Source organism: Rhodamnia argentea, chromosome 2, assembly GCF_020921035.1.
Source record: "Rhodamnia argentea isolate NSW1041297 chromosome 2, ASM2092103v1, whole genome shotgun sequence".
Lineage (NCBI taxonomy): Eukaryota > Viridiplantae > Streptophyta > Magnoliopsida > Myrtales > Myrtaceae > Rhodamnia > Rhodamnia argentea.
This window is the reverse complement of record NC_063151.1, coordinates 32394371-32412771: the sequence shown is the minus strand read 5'-3', so window position 1 is coordinate 32412771 and position 18401 is coordinate 32394371. Positions and strand designations below refer to the sequence as shown.

The 18401-nt window shown below is 38.4% G+C and overlaps 2 protein-coding genes and 1 long non-coding RNA gene across 5 annotated transcripts; 1 reads left to right on the top strand and 2 right to left on the bottom strand.

Moving 5' to 3' along the window:
* Positions 1-7384: 7384 nt before the first annotated feature.
* Positions 7385-9368, top strand: LOC115739132 (sm-like protein LSM3B). Its single transcript, XM_030672080.2, has 3 exons — positions 7385-7590; positions 8526-8621; positions 9080-9368. The coding sequence occupies exons 1-3, from the start codon at positions 7474-7476 to the stop codon at positions 9158-9160; spliced, it is 294 nt and encodes a 97-aa protein (XP_030527940.1). The 5' UTR covers positions 7385-7473; the 3' UTR covers positions 9161-9368.
* Positions 9369-10003: 635 nt separating this feature from the next.
* Positions 10004-10939, bottom strand: LOC125313845. The gene is made up of 2 exons (XR_007197517.1): positions 10895-10939; positions 10004-10208 (listed from the first exon to the last, which is right to left on the bottom strand). It is a non-coding gene; the product is annotated as an uncharacterized LOC125313845 (long non-coding RNA).
* Positions 10940-11170: 231 nt separating this feature from the next.
* LOC115737648 (fructose-1,6-bisphosphatase, cytosolic) lies at positions 11171-15519 on the bottom strand. Of its 3 annotated transcripts, none has more exons than XM_048274529.1 (13): positions 15287-15519; positions 14946-15171; positions 14597-14644; positions 14397-14471; positions 14262-14323; positions 14084-14150; positions 13830-13943; positions 13486-13572; positions 13176-13246; positions 12973-13038; positions 12089-12175; positions 11888-11963; positions 11171-11568 (listed from the first exon to the last, which is right to left on the bottom strand). In XM_048274529.1, the coding sequence occupies exons 2-13, from the start codon at positions 15102-15104 to the stop codon at positions 11455-11457; spliced, it is 1026 nt and encodes a 341-aa protein (XP_048130486.1). In that variant the 5' UTR covers positions 15105-15171; positions 15287-15519; the 3' UTR covers positions 11171-11454. The 3 variants fall into 3 exon arrangements, with proteins under 3 accessions (XP_048130486.1, XP_030525740.1, XP_030525732.1); XM_030669880.2 differs by having other exon boundaries at positions 14946-15157; XM_030669872.2 differs by lacking the exon at positions 15287-15519 and having other exon boundaries at positions 14946-15276.
* Between the last annotated feature and the right edge of the window lie 2882 nt (positions 15520-18401).

Below are 18401 nucleotides of genomic sequence, written 5' to 3'. Positions count from 1 at the left end.
AAGAATCAAATTAAGCATCGAAATGAACTATTTTTAATTTTACTCCAATCACGAGTATGTGTTGCATTAGATGCTTTCTAAACCTCGTGAACATTGCATAAATACGTACTGTACATCAGCCGGATTAGTTTAGTTGCTAATTTCTGAACATTGTCGAATATTACAAACTGGCAGCAATAAAAGTTCGCTTTGATAAAAGACCGATGTTATCGAAGAGATGATAATTTCATGTGGTGTGCGATATAGTTCACCGTTTCTATGATGGGCGCCTTGCATTTGGCAAGTGGTCTAAAAGACCGATGCTATCGAAGAGATGAGCAAGAGGCTGGTTTTCATTTTATCGTTTCAAAAATTTGATAGAAAATGTATCGGTTTTAGCCAAAAGGATTGTTTTTCACGTGCCAAACATAAATATAATTCACAAGGAAACCGGTCCAGTTCTCGATTGAAAAATTTAGAAACCAGCCTTTTCGAGTTAGGTTCCTAATTTTATATTCTAAATCAATTGGTTCTATTCGGGAATCTGAAACATGGAACCCCAACCATTTTTGAACAGGTTTACACCTAACTCTAGTTAAGTTCCTTTATTCTTCTTTTTTTAAACAGAAAATAGCTGTTGAAATTGATTACAAAACACATGATCTTCAAGTACCAAAAAACATTGTGTTCATGTTTAACACGTGCATATTGTGCATAAAACAAAATGAAACAAATAATAATAAAAAAATGGTCGATTTCCCGGTTGGCCCAACAAAGGATTGATGTCTACTTTCAAAAGCTCGGAATCGGCCCTAACGTGGTCTGCAGCGTAACCAGTTTGGAACCAATCACTCTTAGAAAGTATTTCGATTGATTGTGCACGTGGGATAAATGGAAACAAACAAGCACATGCTAATTTCCTTTTGAGCCCTTTTTAAGTAGACTGCAAGAAATATATTGCTCTACTTATGTTAAAAGACAATGCTATTTTCACTCTCCATAAGACTAGATACACCCCTTCTATGAAAGAGATAAAATTGACCTTAATCATTCAATTGCAGGTTAAAATGATGGCCCCAAAATTATTTCCCGATTTTAATGTCTCTATTCCGATGTGAAATCTAATTGTCATAATTAAAAATGGCTCGGCGCTATTTCTATCCCTTTATTGACTCCTGACTAGGGGTATGCAATCGGGCCGGATTTACTTGGTACCCGGATCGACCCACTCGAAAAACAGGATTAGGAATCGATTCCTATTCAAACCGGTCCGGGAACAGGTTCCAATTTTTGGAAACCGGTTGAAATCGGTTCGGTTTCCGATTCTAGATGAAGACCCACCCCGACTAATTTTAGAACCTTTTTGTAGCTTTTGTTTTGAAAAATATATATATATCTCGCTTGCCAATCTTACCTCACCTCTCTTGTTTCGTATTTCCCAAGACCATCACGTCGAGCTCTCTCTCTCGTTGCCGCCACGATCGGCTCTCTCTCTCTCATTGCCGCCACGGTCGGCTCTCTCTCTCTCATTGTCGCCACAATCGGATCATTTCATCGATACTCATATTATTTCGATGGAAAAAATGAAATAAAAAAAGAAACAAAAGGAAAACAAGTTCTCAAGTAGACCTTAGAACCGGATCGAAAAATAGGGTTGATTCCAAAATAGGTTCCAAGACAAACATGATAGGTTCTTGATTCAAAAAGCTGAGAACCGGATATAACAAGATCTGTTTCAAGGTCTAGATCTGGATCCTACCCATCCGATCCATGCTCACCCCTGCTCTTAACATCCCTTTACATTGAATTGATTGCATTATCTCTTGTGGGTCCCACTACTAATTTGAGATTATACCTTACACTTTTATCTCTTCTTTTTCATTTACTTCAATTTCTTTAGAGACCAAACTAGGCATGCTTCTCTCAAACAACATCTATTGAGGTTAAATGCCGCACACACTCTTGATTTGGCTAATGCTTGCCTCCTTTTTTATTTTTGCCTTTTCTTTCTCACTTTGGAACAAAATTGGTGTACCTCTTTTTCAAAAATTAGTTAATTTGGTAGATAGCTAACTGGTTGTTGTGTTTTTGACAAAAAGAAAAACTAAATATTCCATTAATGAGTTGTATAATGTTTTTGTTTTGCTTTTTGTACTAGGAAACTATTATTGGAGAAATAACTTAAGCACAATTATGAGGATAGTCCATATGTAAATTGTGTATATGCATACATTAACTATAATATTTTATTGTCGAGTAAATTTTCGTGAGTTGGATCCAAAAATCAAATTCAAAAAATTTGCGATCATGACATTAATTTAAGAAAATAAAGTAAATAATTTGCAAGTAAAAATAACATTTTCTACTCTAATAAATTATTAGTTATTGTGTAAACTATAATATTGGAGAATAAGTTCAGAAGAAGATGAATATGAAGCTAACGTCAAAATGCAATGGGTATGGAAGAAGCCACTAGGATGAAAAAATATGGGTGTGGAGAAGCGGTTAGGGTGAAAAAAAAAATATTTGGAAGGGATCTGGATAAGTTTTGCAACATCCTCAAGTTCGATCCTATTCAAGATATATTGAAATGACGATTTTAATTGATGCACTATTAGTGCTTCTCGTTCTGAATTGATCACTCATGAGAGGTTAAACAAAAGAAAAATGCTATTAAGGATTTAAATACGCATGACTTGAGAACTCAACCATGGATTGATAATTCGACCATAAAGATTGACAAGGGATAATTTTGAGCTATTAAAGACCGATCAAGGAATGACTATAGCATGTTTCAATAATAGTATGCAATTGGATCGCGGGTGATTCCGTTCAACCATTGTATGGATTGCAAATGACCCTAAACCAATTCCTAATGATTGTGTACATTGAAATTCGTTATTGACCTCTCATAATTACATGACAACCAAGGTCATCCATGGATTGAAAAAACTTGAATATGAATTGATGTGCGTAACTCCTAACAGTTGCTTGTTAGCTCAAGATATGCAATAGTCGCAATCGATCGATTTTGGTCATGAATTAGAATCTGAATGTGGGTATCGAATCTTTGAGGATTTCATGACTAAACTATTGGGCTCACTTCATCGAGTTATCTATTTATCGCTTAACGCAATACTCTCGGAAAAAGGATCAACGGGCTGAGATTTGGAGCTCGTGAGGAAGCAGGTCGGACAAAAACACGTTGGGCTCAAGCCCAATGTGGTTCAGCTATCTTGGGCCCAATACCAACCTAAGTGGGCCTAGTTAAGCCCACTCAACCCTTTGAATCCAATAAGCCTTTCTAAAGCCCAAATCTTATTCTTTTGAGGCCAATTTGAATTTATACGAAACCATACAAAATACTAGCTCATATACGCGTATAATACTTTATATTATACTTTGTAAATTTACCAAAATACCATTACCGTGTGAAATGACCAAAATGCCATCCTTGCTTTAAGAACAAAAGACAAGAAACCACAATGAAGTGAAGAATTTTGGGGCAAGCTTTAATGAGGGGATATTATCTTAATCTTAGGCTTGTTTAAGAAGCTTTAAGGTGATAATATCTCTCTCTCTCTCCCCCAAAACTGGCGCCCTCTCTCTCCCTCAACGCTCTCTCGGCCAGCCCCCATACCAGCACCATATAAGCCATTTGGCCGGCCAAAATCACCATCAAGCGCCTCCATGACCTCCTCTTGCTGGGCGTTACTCGTTCGAGCCGTTTCTACCACCAATTCGAGCCCCATCAAGAGAAAATAGCCCCATCGGTTTTGTGTGACTGTTTTCCAGCCATCCATCGTGGTTCCGTGTTGTCTTCGGACCAAGCCACGTGTAGCCCTCACTGTTGTCGTCGCACCGGTGTCTTCAAATTTGTTGTCGGGTGAGTGTTCGCCCTAATTCCTTTATTAGTATGTCAAACTTGATTAGGATGTGATTAGATTATGTTAAGTATGCTCGGTACTAATTAATTGGATATTAGTTGATAGATTATCATGATAAGTGATAAGTGGACATGATAAGATATCACTATTTTATGATAAGTTATCTTTATTTTCATGATAAGCTATCTATATTTTCATGATAAGTTATCGGTATTTATGTGATAAGCTATCAATATTTATGTGATAAACTATCTATATTTTCATGATAAGCTATATATATTTATGTGATAATCTATCGATATTTTCATGATAAGCTATCGAGAATTTTTATGATAAGCTATTGAAAAATTTTATGATAAGTTATGGGTTTTTTATTAATAAACTATCACTATTTACATGATAGGCTATCGTTAAATTAGTAATAAGTTGTCGCTATTCAAGCGATAGGTTATCGAATTATTTTGATAATTAATATTCTCTAATTAAATAAATTAATTTCGACAATCAAGTATTATATTCGTAAATGTATTCTTGTGTAATATTTAATATTAAATTATGATGTCGATGTTGCGAATAGCCATATAAATTGACATATATAACTAAATAATTTGATTGGCAATCCTCAATAACATTTGGATATGAAAGTATGCCGAGTTTAATAGTCGAATTATGTGTTGTAATCACGTGTAATTTATTTATTACGTATTTGGCATAAGAGTTACACTAATTCGAGAAATACCTGGATAAGTCGGAAGACCCCGTAGGAAGACGGGAGTACCCTCGATCGGCCGTAATTGATCCGATAGATAAATACCATAATGAGTCGAAATACCCTTGTAACAAGACGGGCGTGCCCTCGATCAGCCTTAATTGATCGAATGGATAAATACCCGGTACAGTCGGAAACCTCATAGGGAGACGGGCGTGCCCTCGATTAGCCATAATTGATCGAATGATTATATGCCCGGTAGAGTTGGAAGACCCCCATGTGAGGACAGGCGTGCCCGAGTGGCCGTAATAACGAGAGTATGCTTGAGCGCACTATGCATAAGAAGGTTTACATGTGTTTTGATTGCGTTATTTATTTAATTGCATTGTATTGCGTACGGTGGATTGTAACGTGTAAAATGCGTGCCAAGGTAAAGTAAAATTGTCTATGATTGTGTGATAGCATACTTGTATTTATTGTACTACATTGCGGGTTTTATTGCATTCGAGATGAGTTGACCTCCTAATCCAGGCTTAGGTCGTTAACTTGCTGAGATTATTCTCATTGTTGTTGTTCCAATAGAATGAACCGTCTACCTCCGATTACGCGTTTTGGGGTGCCCATGGATATGGATACCATAGTGGTAGACTACATGATATGACCATAAAGATGGTACCGGAAGCACGTGACGAACGTCTTGGTTGACGAGGGGTTTGAGATGTGGCAATCGCATGAGTTCCTGTCATGATTTCTTAAGGATGGAAATGACTTATACAGCCCAATTAGAGGCTTTGATGGACCCCCACCCCTGGGTGGTGTCATTGGAGAAGAGATTTGGAATCCTCTAGACCTCATCCCTCCGGATGGAGCCATTACCTATCCGAATATCGGTCCGGATGATGAGGAGGAGTTTGACCCGGAGCCTCCCCCAAGGTATGGTCAACTGTGGTGATAAGTTCTAAAGGCTTATATTTATGGACTGCCTTTTTTGTAGCGGAATTAGGTTAACCCAATCGCCTCACCCTTTTTTGCATATGTGGTTTGGTAGGGAACAACCTAGTGGTATGCCTATACATGTTGTAGTTCTCCCAGGGTTAATAGTAATTAAATAAAAAGAGCTTTTACTATCTATTGTTTGTTATTTTCCTTCCGACTATCCATGCTGTATGTTTGTCCGGGGAAGTGAATCGTTTTCCGCGTACACTTAATTTAAAAGATAAAATAAATGTGTTCACAACTTGATGACATAGAAGGGATGTTGGCGTGCCAATGGGTGCAGGGTGTGACAAGTTTTCCTTTTAGTAAAATTGAAAAAGGAAAGGAAAAAAAGATAAAAAATAATCGTAAATCAAGAATGAGACCCACAAGGGATGATATGGACAATTCAATGTACTAAGGAGGTGTTAGGAGTGGGGTAAAAATAATGCGAGCCACTTAAAAATACCATATGTTTTGATTTTGTTTATCTATCGCGAGTCTCTTACATGTATTAAAGAGGTAAACTAAAGACACTATGTTTCTTTTTATATTTTTAGATTTTACATTTACGGAAATTAGTCCTGTCGAAAAGAGAAATTATGAAAATTTTTACATTGTTGAGCAATCAATTGTCAAATAGAATTTATACAAATCTCAATATAAACTAATTTTTGACACAATCACATGCTTAAAACCTTATATTTTTATTATGCACACTATCATCAGACTCCTTTTATTTTATCGATTCTTTTTTTACATATACGTAAATATAATGGGATGATCAGAATTCAGAAGAAACAAAAGGAAGTTCCTCTTTGAAGATTTTCCGCAACAAAACAACAATTACATTCCCATCGCGATGATAAAATCTAATTAAATCAAAGCTTTACATTAGGTAAGTTTATTAAATTGCCGGTGATATTTCATTCATTTTGAATCGAAAAAACATCAATGTTAGCAACATATTTTACACAAATAATAAGATGTCTCACTGCCTATGATTTTTTCACGTCGATATTTTTCGCCCGATATTTCCATAACATCTACGTCTAAAAGCATTCCTTAATAGTGAGGAAAAAAACACAAATTCTTCGAATATAGTACACAAAACGACTTGATGTTTTTAAAAAAATTCTGATTTTATTAAAGTACAATAAGATAGTGAAAAATTTATTTGGTGCTACAAATCACGAAATTCAAAAAAAATTTCTTTGTGCTACTTTTTCTTTTTGTTTTGGACTAATACTATGGAAAACCTTAAATTGATATACCCGTGATAAATTTATTCAAAATTATTTTTTTGACTACCAAAAATCCCAAACTTGTACACTTGTGATAAATTTACCCCAAACTAGTACATATGTGACAAATTTACCATATGTTAATTTTCGTTAAATTTAACTGTCAAATTGCTAAGTTGAATGTTATGTAGCAGTTCACGGGGTGTACTATTTTATGATTTTCATCTTATGTTTGTCACGAATTTATCAATTTGAGATTTTTTGCGATATTAATCTAATTTAATAGAAGGTAAATTTGTTTAAGATGTATTAGCTTGAAATTTTTCTTGATAAAAAAAATTAATTTATGATAAATTTATCATAAAAGTATCAATTTAGGATTTTTAATGGTCAAAAAAATAATTTGGGATAAATTTATCATTGATATATTAGTTTAGAATTTTTTGTAATCAAAAATATAATTTAAAATAAATTTAACACAAATATATCAATTTGAAATTTTTCGTGATATTTAATTTTTTTTTTTTTTTTTAGGTTTTGTTTGTTCGTTGAAACTGACTCGGTATAAAAAAGCGAAACTCTTTCATATTTCGAAGCTGAAATTTTCATACGGTCCTCGCGGTCGCTCGCAGTTGCAGAGGACAGAGAGGCGCGAAGGAGGAGGAAGAGGAAGAAGGAGATGGCGAGCGAGGAAGAGAGCGCGGTGAAGGAGCCTTTGGATCTGATCAGGCTCAGCCTCGACGAGCGTATCTACGTCAAGCTCCGCTCCGACCGCGAGCTCCGAGGCAAGCTCCATGTGAGTACATCCAACCCCACTCCACTCCACTCCACGCCACTCCTCTGATTGCTTCCCTTCTATACGTGCTTGTTTCTTGAACTGCTTTTCAGGGTTTTCTTTACAATGGGTTCTTCTCTAGGAATGCTGTACTTTGGTTTTCGGGATAATCGAGTTATTAAGGACTAGGGTTTATCGGGGTTCCAATCGCTTCGGCTTTTTCTTTTCCCGCCTCTCTTTGTTTATGATGAATTTCTCGAATTCGAGTGTAATATTTTGGGAGGATGATCATAGATGGACCAATTTTGTAGGGGGCTTTCACGACATATGTGTTTGCTGATCATATTAAGTTGAGCGGGAAGCACATCTTTTCGAGGCGACAATGAGTAGTCAATTTTTTATAGATTTGAGTTATTGGCATGCTGAAGTGAAATGGGTATTTCGTTTATCTTTCGTGACCAATGTAGGCACTGATCTTTTGTGGCTAAGTTAGTGTGTCTCAAATTAGATGCTTGCCCCATTTCAAGGAACTACTTGGTCGCATCTACTCGTTGTTAGGCGAGACTTAAAGCTGCTGTTGGTAGAAGAGCTGCTAATAAGATGTTATCTTGATGGAAAGAATAACTTGGTCACGTCTAGTTGTTGTTAGGCATGTACTGGTGCTTAAAGCTGCAGTTGGTAGAAGAGCTGCTAATAAGATGTTATCTTGAAGTAGATTCTCTCCACTTAGTACTACAAATCAGGTCAACATGGCGATTTTTGAAGCAGTAGTCGGCATCACCATGATGAAATGTCAGATTTTCAAATTACACCATATGTGGGGCAGATTGTGCATGAAAACTTCGGACAGCTGAATTCTGTTTTTTTTTTCCTCTCGTAACGCCAAGTCCTCGAATTTAGCATCTCAAGTATTCTCCAATACTAATCTCTGGGGGTAAAAATTTCATCTGTTGCAGGCATATGATCAGCATTTGAACATGATACTCGGGGATGTTGAGGAAGTCGTTACTACTGTAGAAATTGATGATGAAACTTATGAAGAGATTGTACGGGTATGTTATTCTCCTCTAATTTCTCCGTATCTTATCCAGATGATTGTTAGGCCAGTGGAAATCTTGCAAAAAAAAAAAAAAAATGGTGCATAATCTTTGTTTTCTCCGCTTAGTTGTAAAGTTTAGGGTCGATATAAATGCGGTACAAAGTGGAGTCTGCCGGTAATTCATAATATTTGAAAAGTCTCCAATAGCTCTGAACATTTTAAAAGCTTGGTTTGCAGTAATTGGAAAGTCTGAGATCATTACTTAATTCTTCATGATAAACTCCAAAATATCAATTTCGAAGGTGGGCAATCAGTTGAATCTTTGGGTACACTTCAATGGATATTTATTAGAAATTGGAATTCAATGAGATCTTTCTCAGTTTCCAAATATCGTCTAACCATCTTTTTGCTCATTGTATTCCTGTTTCAAGATACTGTTTAACTTGTTTTTCGTCTATGCTTGACTCTCAGACCACAAAACGCACAGTTCCATTTCTCTTTGTTAGAGGGGATGGTGTCATTTTGGTATCTCCTCCTCTAAGGACGGCATGATTCTGAAGGGAAAAGCTCGGCCACCTTTTAAGCGGCAACCCAACTGTGATGGATCATCTTTATGTTTCTGTATTGTAGTCCTTAGCTGGCTTTCCTGGTCATTGTTTTAGTTTTGAACCGATCGTGCTATGGTGGAAGCGGCGGTCAATATAATGACATGATTTGATACTTAATTTGATGTGCTGTCTAATGATTGATGATAGTTTTTTGATATTGTCGCAGAGTTTAGTTTTACAGCTTTTGAAGGGTTGTTTTCATGCATAGTTCGGTAACATTAGGCATTTGAAGAACAAAATGTCTAATGTAACGTTTGAAATTTAAAGCATCGATGAGATACCCACTTGTGTCTTTGCGGTTGCGAGAAACAAGCAGTAAGAGTTAATGAGTCGACCCCATTGGCAAATGAAAATATGTCGACACTTCCGGTATTCAAAATTGTCATGTCATTTCTTATGTTTGTTCTTTCAAGGTGAAGGAAATAACCCCCTCCATTGAGATCACACCATAATGTTTGTATATGCATTTCAACCATTCATTCACAATTGCCTAGCTCCAACAACTCATGTCACGTTATCTGTCATGAAGTTTCATGATCATGTATTGGGACGGGCCCAAACAGCTGAAGCAATATGCTCGCCATCTTCGCTCTTTTTTATCGGTTCTCTATTTCTCCATCATTTTGTAATTTACAGAGAGGTTACTGACATATCATAGATGAACAGAATGAAGTAATAGCGATGGGGGAATAATGAAAGGGGGAAAAACAAAGTTTGGGGATTTTAAGGCACATGTTTTATTCCTTTTTTGTTGCACAGCTACATACCTCGACCTTCTTGACACAACAGCAAAAGAGATTAATTTATTTTGCATCATCTAGGCTTAAATGATCATCATCAGCATCTTCAGAGGTCGTGTGTATAGGAGATTTTGCAAGAGCATGCAGAACTTTATGTTGTGGAGACAAAGTCAACATCACAAGCCATATCCCAAGACAAACTACAAATTTTGTCAGCATCAACGGGAAGAAGGCAGACGCAGAAAACTCATGCTTCCTGCAATCATCGAGTCTGGTGGCTTGGAGTGACCACTTAGGGTGCGCATGGTAACACTTCAGATTGATTTCTCAACTTCTGACCAGAAGTTGATTTCTCAACTTCTCCTTCAAAGCAGAAGATGATTTTTCTACTTTTACTTCGGATTAACTTCCGATCAGAAAAATTCGTTTAATTATGGTTGAAAATTTCTACTTCTAGAACATTATTAACAAAATCTTCGACGGCCGGTCGGCGGCGGCCGGCATCCGGTGACCGGCGGCTGCGGGCGGGCGGCGATGGGCGGTCGGTGGAGGTCAATGTGATCGAAGAAGTGATTCTAAGGTGGAGAAATAAAAAAAAATTACTTCTCAAAGTTGGCAAAAAATCTTGCCGGAAGTTAAAAATTCTACCATAAGTTGAAAATCCTACCAGAAGTTAATTTTTTTACCAAACAGATTTCTACTTCGGCAAGGTTTTTACCAAACGGATTTCCCTCCCGGATTGACTTCCGGTAGAGAAATCCAGAAGTAAAAGTGATTTCATGCGCACCCTTAGCTGTTACCCTCTTATCAAAAAGTAGAGTCCTTGTACGGATGGATTGAATTTGGATTAGGCCATAAATGGTTCTATTCAAATAAATTTGTTTATGACCCATTTATTGCAATACAATTTTAGCAACTCATATTCAACACATATTCACTCAGACCCATATTCTTAAAACACTTCCATATTTAATCAATCTATAAAAACTCATACTCAAACCGAGTTGGGAATATGAAGTGAATAATAAGTGAGAAATCAAGCGAGAACGAGAGAGAATGAAGAAAGAGTTGTAGAGGTGAATTGAATTTAAATACGTTGTAAATCCATTTATGATTTATTTATGACCCATTTATCACTCATGTCATGTTTAAATCCATTTATGATCCATTTATTTAATAAAACTAATCCATAAAATGACCCAACCCATCATATATGGGTTAAAAAATGGGTTTATGACCCAATTTAGTAAGTCTACCTAAAAAGCATCCTGGTAACTGGCGAGCACATATTAGAGTACATGCTTGTGCTAGCAAATCACTGTAATTTAGACTTTCAGTCAATCAAAGATAAACAAAGGTTGCTGACAAGTATTTGATTAAAGCATCTGGTTAAACCAAAACAATACAGAGCGTTCTAATCTTGTGAACCCATGATCGGTCAAGCCTGGTGGCCGGGAAACGGTCTTGTCAGATGTGAAGAAAGGAGCAAACTACAACTTTATTCTTTTTTCTCTTCAGCAGCATAGAGTGCCTTGATTTCCTCCACGTCGTCGTAGCTGCCCAGGAATATGGGAGACCGCTCATGTATCTTGGTTGGGATCAAGTCAAGTGCCTGCAGGATCATCAACTCAATTTAAAATGGGGCCGGACTCTCTTAGTCTAGTGCTGTCTTTCCGTAGTTAGCCAGGTATGACTCCAAAATGCGGAAAAGAGGGGAACGGGAAACAGCATGAAATAGATCGGTATGACCCGGAATTGTTGTCAGCTGGTTCACTTATCAAAAAGAGTTCAAAACCTCAAACATCGCAAAGAAGAAATGTGATGCGGGAAGAATATGGATTGAGGCAAACAAAGGGAAAAAACCGAGCTAATTAATAAGCTAAGTTGGATAATAACAGAAAAATAACCAGAGAAACCTCAAGAGTTCATACCCGTTGCTTCCCAGTAAAGGCCTGACCTCCTGCTTGTTCCATCAAGAATGACATCGGGAAGACTTCATAAAGAACGCTATTTTGAGGCAAAGAAGAAAAAAGTCGTCACAGGATTCCTAATTTTATCATTTCAATTGCAAGTAGAAGTGAAAATAAACTCTAGCCTGGTTAATTGAGGCAAAAAGAGCGCATTTATCATACCGTAGTTTTCCAGTGGGACTCTTCTTATCAGCAGGGTACAAAAAGATGCCTCCATATAGTAAGGTACGATGAACATCAGCTACCATGCTGAAACAGGATGATATCAATATATGTAGACGTAAACTGGTTATCTGAGTACAAGAAATTCAAACAAAGCCAAACAGATTGACATTTGAAAGGTAAACCTATGCCAGAGATGCAAGCTTAAGTTCAACGAAACAATATATAGTAATTGGATACGACATATCGTCTTCATATAGTAAGGTACAATAAACATCAGCTACCATGCTGTCAAACAGGATGATATTAATACATGTAGACGTAAACTGGTTGTCTTGAGTACAAGAAATTAAAACAAAGCCAAACAGGTTGACATTTGAAAGTTAAAATCTATGCCAGAGATGCAAGCTTAAGTTCAACGAAACAATATATAGCAATTGGATATGAGCCATAAATGGACTCAAAACATGCAGGCACAAATGCTCAGCCCATGGTATTTAGCTGGAATTTTGATCCCAATTTATATAGAAAATACTGAAATTCCTGCTTGAGGGAGCTTCACTAAATGGTAGATTCCGAACTATGGACTGATGCATCTAGTAATTTCTGATTATACCAAAATTGCTGTATATCCTTTGACCAGTTTAAAAGAAGCTTTGTGATAATGTCCACTATTAGTTCGATCCAACCTAGGACTTTTACAATAGACTCCAGTCATGTAAAAGGACAGTAACATGATAGAAATTTAACTGTCATGAGAGGGATTTTTTCCGACAGAACCAGTTACAAAATCCAATAATCAGAAGATGCAAACTATTAGTGAAGGGCAAAGCAAGATACCAGATCAAAACACACGAAATAGGTATTCTGCACAGCATTGATACCTTCCAATGTATCTTAAAGATTTTGACGACGATCCATCTTTTGGGAACTTGCATTTCTCAACATACCTAAATCAAAGAGCAAAACCTGATTCACAAACTTTAAACATGACATTTTCACTGGAAAAACAGACTTAGATGTGACCTCATTATCAAGCAACATGCATTTAACCCATAATATATATTCTAATTCCAGTTCAACTCACTTAGCAGTTGGACCATCCCAGTTTTTAGCATTTCCCTCATTCACCGAGTAGATCTTCCCTTTCTTTGGAATCTGTAAACAGGACATGAGGAAAATGATGCACGGCAACAATTGCATTTAAGAGACATGCAGTACAAGGTTTCTGGTAAACAGATCCATAAAAAGTTAATGCTTTTCAGTGAGCCAGCTCAGTTCAGCCACAGCCAGAAGGGTCGCGACTGATTGTGCTGAAGTGGCCCCCCAACAAAAAGAAGAAGAAGAAGAAGCAATATCAATTTATACACACACGGAAACATGCGGTAAAACCATACCTTGATGTCTGGATGGGTGAGAATGAATTCGCCCAATGATGGATCCAGGGTAAAACCATTAACACCAGTTCCAGTGCTTAGCACAAGCTGCCAAGTTGTATCGAGCTCAGCTCCATAAGATAACTTGATGCAGGTTCATATTCCAAACTCCAAACAATTCGTGAAGTATATGAGTCATGAAAGAATTAGTCCTAATATAAAAGTTTAGTTTCACCCATATTATCATTATTACGACGCTAGTGGCACTTGGTATGTCTGGATGTAACTAGTTTTTCTGGAAAACAATAACATTTATCCAACCAACCGGACTCTATAGAGATAGTACAAAACAAGTACGTAATTACCGTGCAAGAACTGCCATACATGCAATAGCCAGCTGCCAGCATGTTTTTCCCAGGTTGCAACACATCCGTTAAAGTTGGATCATTACTATGCTTGATCATATAGATCCCAAAGATCTACATGAAAGAGAAGACGTTCAATTGATGACTATTTATTAAGCTATCAACCAGAAAAGGTAACCAGACAATAAATGCCGCGGCTGAACAACTTCAAGAACTGAAATTATTGAAAACAGCACAAGGGAGAGAAGAATTACAGTTCCAATTGAAACACCGCAGTCGATGTTAGAGGATCCATCCAGCGGATCAAAAACAACACTATACCTGCACTTTGAGAATGGATTCGTCATTTACTTTAACAAAAACCACAACTTTAGAACACTACACGTTTCTCGGAGAAACGAATGGTATATCAAAGAGAGTCGGCACTTTTACTTTCCACGCTTAGATGGCTCCACAAACGTTGCCTCTTCATCCTCCTCTGACACGAGAATGCACTGCAGAAACCAACAGATTTGAAGAAGAAATATTCTGCATGGCACCATGCTTAAACACATAGGACTAACTCACTGTGCGGCCACTGCTGACCAATGCCTTTATAAATACTTCATTCGAAAGCACATCCAGCTTCTTCTGCTCTTCACCCTTTTTCAAGAAAGAAAAGAATCTTCATGGTAAAGAACTGAAAGCACCTTACATAACAACACAAGTTGCCAGAAAGTGAGACGGATATATAATAAATCAATTAAACGAATATATAGGGGAGTCACCTGGACATTGGTCTCTCCAGCAAGCCCGATCAATTTGGCAAGGCCTGCCTGCACAAGTATATCTCACCGGGTTACCTCACATGTAAGGGGATGTAATGAAATCGAAGAACAACTTCCGACAAGTACACGCATAGGAGAAGTGTCTTTTGAGCTAAGCTCCAGTTTGTTCCCCTGGAATATATTCTTCCAAGAATCCAATACCCTTCGTTGCGCTCGATTCAATTCAATTACTCTCAGTGAACGAACATCTCGCTTGGAATCGATCAAGATTCAGCTCAAACCCGTGGGAATGATATCCAAAACGAACGGAAAAACCATCGGGAAGGGAGGGAGAGAGAGGAGGGAAGACCTTGTTAACAGCAGAGCAGACGAACTTGCAGCCGAGAACAATGTGACTGAGGAGGATGGTGAAATCGCCGCGGGACTCGGGGTGCCTGGACTGCTCGTTGAGCACGAAGCGAGTTATGGTCATCAGGTCCGTCCGGTGAGCATCGCCAGCGTGGTCCATCTCTCCCACCCTCTCACTCCCTCCTCTTCTCTGAAATCACTCGGACGCGCCTTCTGCGCGTAAAGCCTTCAAGAAAGGAAAGGTAAGGTAAGGTCAGCTCAGAATTCGCTTTATTCGAGGAGAGGTGATAACGATGGCGAATAAAGAATATGGCAGGAGCGTCGTAGCGTGTGGATAATTACGAATTAGTGTGTGAAAGAGGGAGAAGATGGGTCTATCCTTGGAGCCAGACGAAGCTTCCGATGACACGTGGCAGCCGCGCTGCGAGGTAAGGGGCTCGTGGTTCGTGTCCCGTCGCCCAGGATAACGCTCTTTGTCCTAATTAAGCTTTTAGAGAGAGAGCGAGAGAGGTTTCGGAGAGCGTGAGCTGCAACATCGACGAATGAAAACGAGGAAGGGAGGAGGAGGAAGAAGACGACGAGGAGACCGCGGGGAAGTTTGTTTCTCAACAGCGACGGACGAGATTTTGTGGGCTGGTCCTACCGGCATCTGCCCCGGGTCGAACGAAAGTCCTTTCTATTTCGCAGGATTTGCTGACGTGATATTTTAGATGTTTGGCCAAGACCCAAAGTGTACTTATTTTTTTAAATAAAAATTTGAAATGATTTTTATTTTAAATAAGAATTTAAAATGCCCTTCTTATTTTAAATAAGGACCTGAAATGATTATGCATATTTCAAATAATGGCCTCCCTTTACCGGCAGGCTGGCCGGCTAAATATTCTGACCGGTTAGGGACGTATTGGTTAAAATATAATTTTAATTCGATAAGTTAAAATACAAAAAAAAAAAAAAAGGAAACATAGGGGGGAGGATCGCCCTCCCGCCGGTGGGGCAGCGGTAGTTGTCGTCGGGTCTCCGCTCCTCCCGCGCCCCGCGGACCGGCGGGCCCTTGCCCGTGTCCGAGAAAGGGCCGCGGCTGCAACTGGGCAAGGGCCGGCGACCCTCGCCACTAGTTGGCGAGGTCCCCGGTGACCCCGATGACTACCTTCGTTGCCCCATCGATGGTGGGGTGGCGTCCACAAGGGCATCCGGCCTATGTGCTTTTTTTTTTTTATAGCAAAAAGATAAGAGGAATAAACAAAGAAAAATTTTAAAAAAATAAATGACAAAAATGCCCCTAATTAATTGGTGAGATGCCATTTTTTGAGACCGATATGGCCACTTTAGGCCCTTATTAGAAAAAATTTTCACTTCAGGTCTTTATTTGAAATAATGATAGCACTTCAATCCCTTATTTGAGAAAATGAAAGCGCTTCGAGCCCTTAATTGGAATTTTCCCAATAAATAATTTAAATATTTAAGAAATGATTTTTGATATTACTTTTAAAAAATAATTAACAACATATATAATTTAGATATTTAAATCGACATGAAGATTATCGACTAGGAATATCGATAATAAAGTATTGATTCTTTACTTCCCAATAAAATTACCGGTTCGTCAAATTGATTGCTAATTCAACGGCTTGTTCAAGATATGCTCTTGCCATATTAGTTGTTGATTTGATGCCATATTCAAGATATATTTTGCCCGATTAGTTGCTGATTTGATGTCAATTCAAAACATATCAATGAGAGGTTGATTAGAGTTATTTTCTTTGATATTAGTACATCTTTGAAGATTGTATTGGCTGCACAAAGCTTGTGAAGGAATTTTAGTTGTCTTTTATTTCCTTTTTCTATTACCTTTGTCTTAGTCCCTCTATTAATAGAAAGTATTCTCCATCGTAAGGTAGGCATACGAATGAATGAATGAAAATCTCTCTGCATGAATTGAATTGCTTAATATCGGTTTCTTTAGTATTGGAAATTGAATTCTTCCTCGTTTATGAACCAAAAGCCCTTTAGCCTGGTTGGTGATTGTCCTTTAAATCTCGGTGGTGAGCTTCTGTCATGAATCCCGATCTATATTCTTGACTAGTGGCGTGTCCTTTATGCCTTGGTGGTGATTGTGTTTTTTTTTTTATCCTTGCATCCGTGCTAGTCTTTCGATATTCAAGCCATACGTTCTGTCCTATATTTTCCTTCTTCCATTGACGACATTTCTCTTTTTTTTTTTTCGATCACCCCACTCCGTTCCCTTTTTATTTGAACACCTGTTCATATACTTATTCAAGAAAATCTCCATTACTCGAAATTACTCGTCTCTTCACGCATCGGCACCTTGCCGCCTTGTCGCAGGTGAAGACGATCGATGTAATCACTTGCTAACAATCTCGTTCTTCGCCTCTCTATTCTGTGTGTGCGGATTGCTGGTCCGCCGCGTTGATCATATTCCTTTTTCGCACGAGAGATGAGGAGTCACAAAATTATGGGTTGCCGTGATCATCCTCCATCCATTGGAGTGATGGGGGAGCTCACGCCCCACCACGCTAGTCCTCACACCCCCAACCTGCTACTCTATTGAAATAGAAATTAGGGATGAGCGGTTCCCGATCCGGTCCGGTTCCCATAAAAAATCGGGAATCGGACCGATGGTCCCGATTCCCACTTTTAGGAATCGCGGACCGGACCGGCCACCCTCAGAACCGGGAACCGGACCGGACCGTCGGTTTGGTTCGGTTCCCGGGCGATTCTAAGGGTTTTCGGTCCGCGGTTTCGAAAAGTGGATGCACACTTTAATAGAAAACGCGATCGAGCTCGAGATCGAGGAAACAATGGTCGGTGTACCGCGAGTTCGGCGGAGTCAAGACTTCTTCAATTGGTAGCTCTGAATCGAATTCTAAATGACCTAAACCTAAACAACAAGTAAACGTTATGTTTGTTTTAAAAAAAAAAAATTGAAAAAAGGACCGGTTTGGTCTGGTCCGGTCCGGTCCTGGGCCCTAGAACCGGGAATTGGATTGCCTGGTCACCGGTTCCAATTTTAGGAACCGGGAATCGAAACCGGATCCCCCTAAAATCGGGAACCGGACCATCGGTCTCGATCCGGGCGGTCCCAGTCCGAGGGATCTTTTTTGCTCACCCCTAATAGAAACTGAAATTACGCGTGATCAAACATAATATAAAGATTCATAATTTGCTATATAATTTGGAAACATAGTATGCAATTTCGTGCGTTCGATAGGCAGGTGAGAGTGCTAATATTGCACTCTCATCTGCCTACACAACGAAAAATTGTCGTGAAATTTATCAGCGAATCTTCATATCAACACCGGCATATTTCGAAAGACTTCGGGTATTTTGAGCTCAGATAAAAGCAAAAATATGGGCGCAACAATATTTATAAAAGGCAAATGTCTGTCTGAATTAACTTTATTTTTACACTTCATCAAAATTTCCTGCTTACATGCTT

Bases quoted from the DNA above. Each gene is read 5' to 3' on its own strand.
- LOC115739132 (XM_030672080.2), top strand. From the start codon at position 7,474: ATGGCGAGCGAGGAAGAGAGCGCGGTGAAGGAGCCTTTGGATCTGATC. The intron at 7,591-8,525 runs GTGAGTACATCC...CATCTGTTGCAG, and splicing joins AGCTCCGAGGCAAGCTCCAT to GCATATGATCAGCATTTGAA. The intron at 8,622-9,079 runs GTATGTTATTCT...CTTGACTCTCAG, and splicing joins CTTATGAAGAGATTGTACGG to ACCACAAAACGCACAGTTCC.
- LOC115737648 (XM_048274529.1), bottom strand. From the start codon at position 15,104: ATGGACCACGCTGGCGATGCTCACCGGACGGACCTGATGACCATAACT. The intron at 14,151-14,261 runs GTAAAAGTGCCG...CTCAAAGTGCAG, and splicing joins GAGCCATCTAAGCGTGGAAA to GTATAGTGTTGTTTTTGATC. The intron at 13,573-13,829 runs GTAATTACGTAC...ACAACTTGGCAG, and splicing joins TGTATGGCAGTTCTTGCACG to CTTGTGCTAAGCACTGGAAC.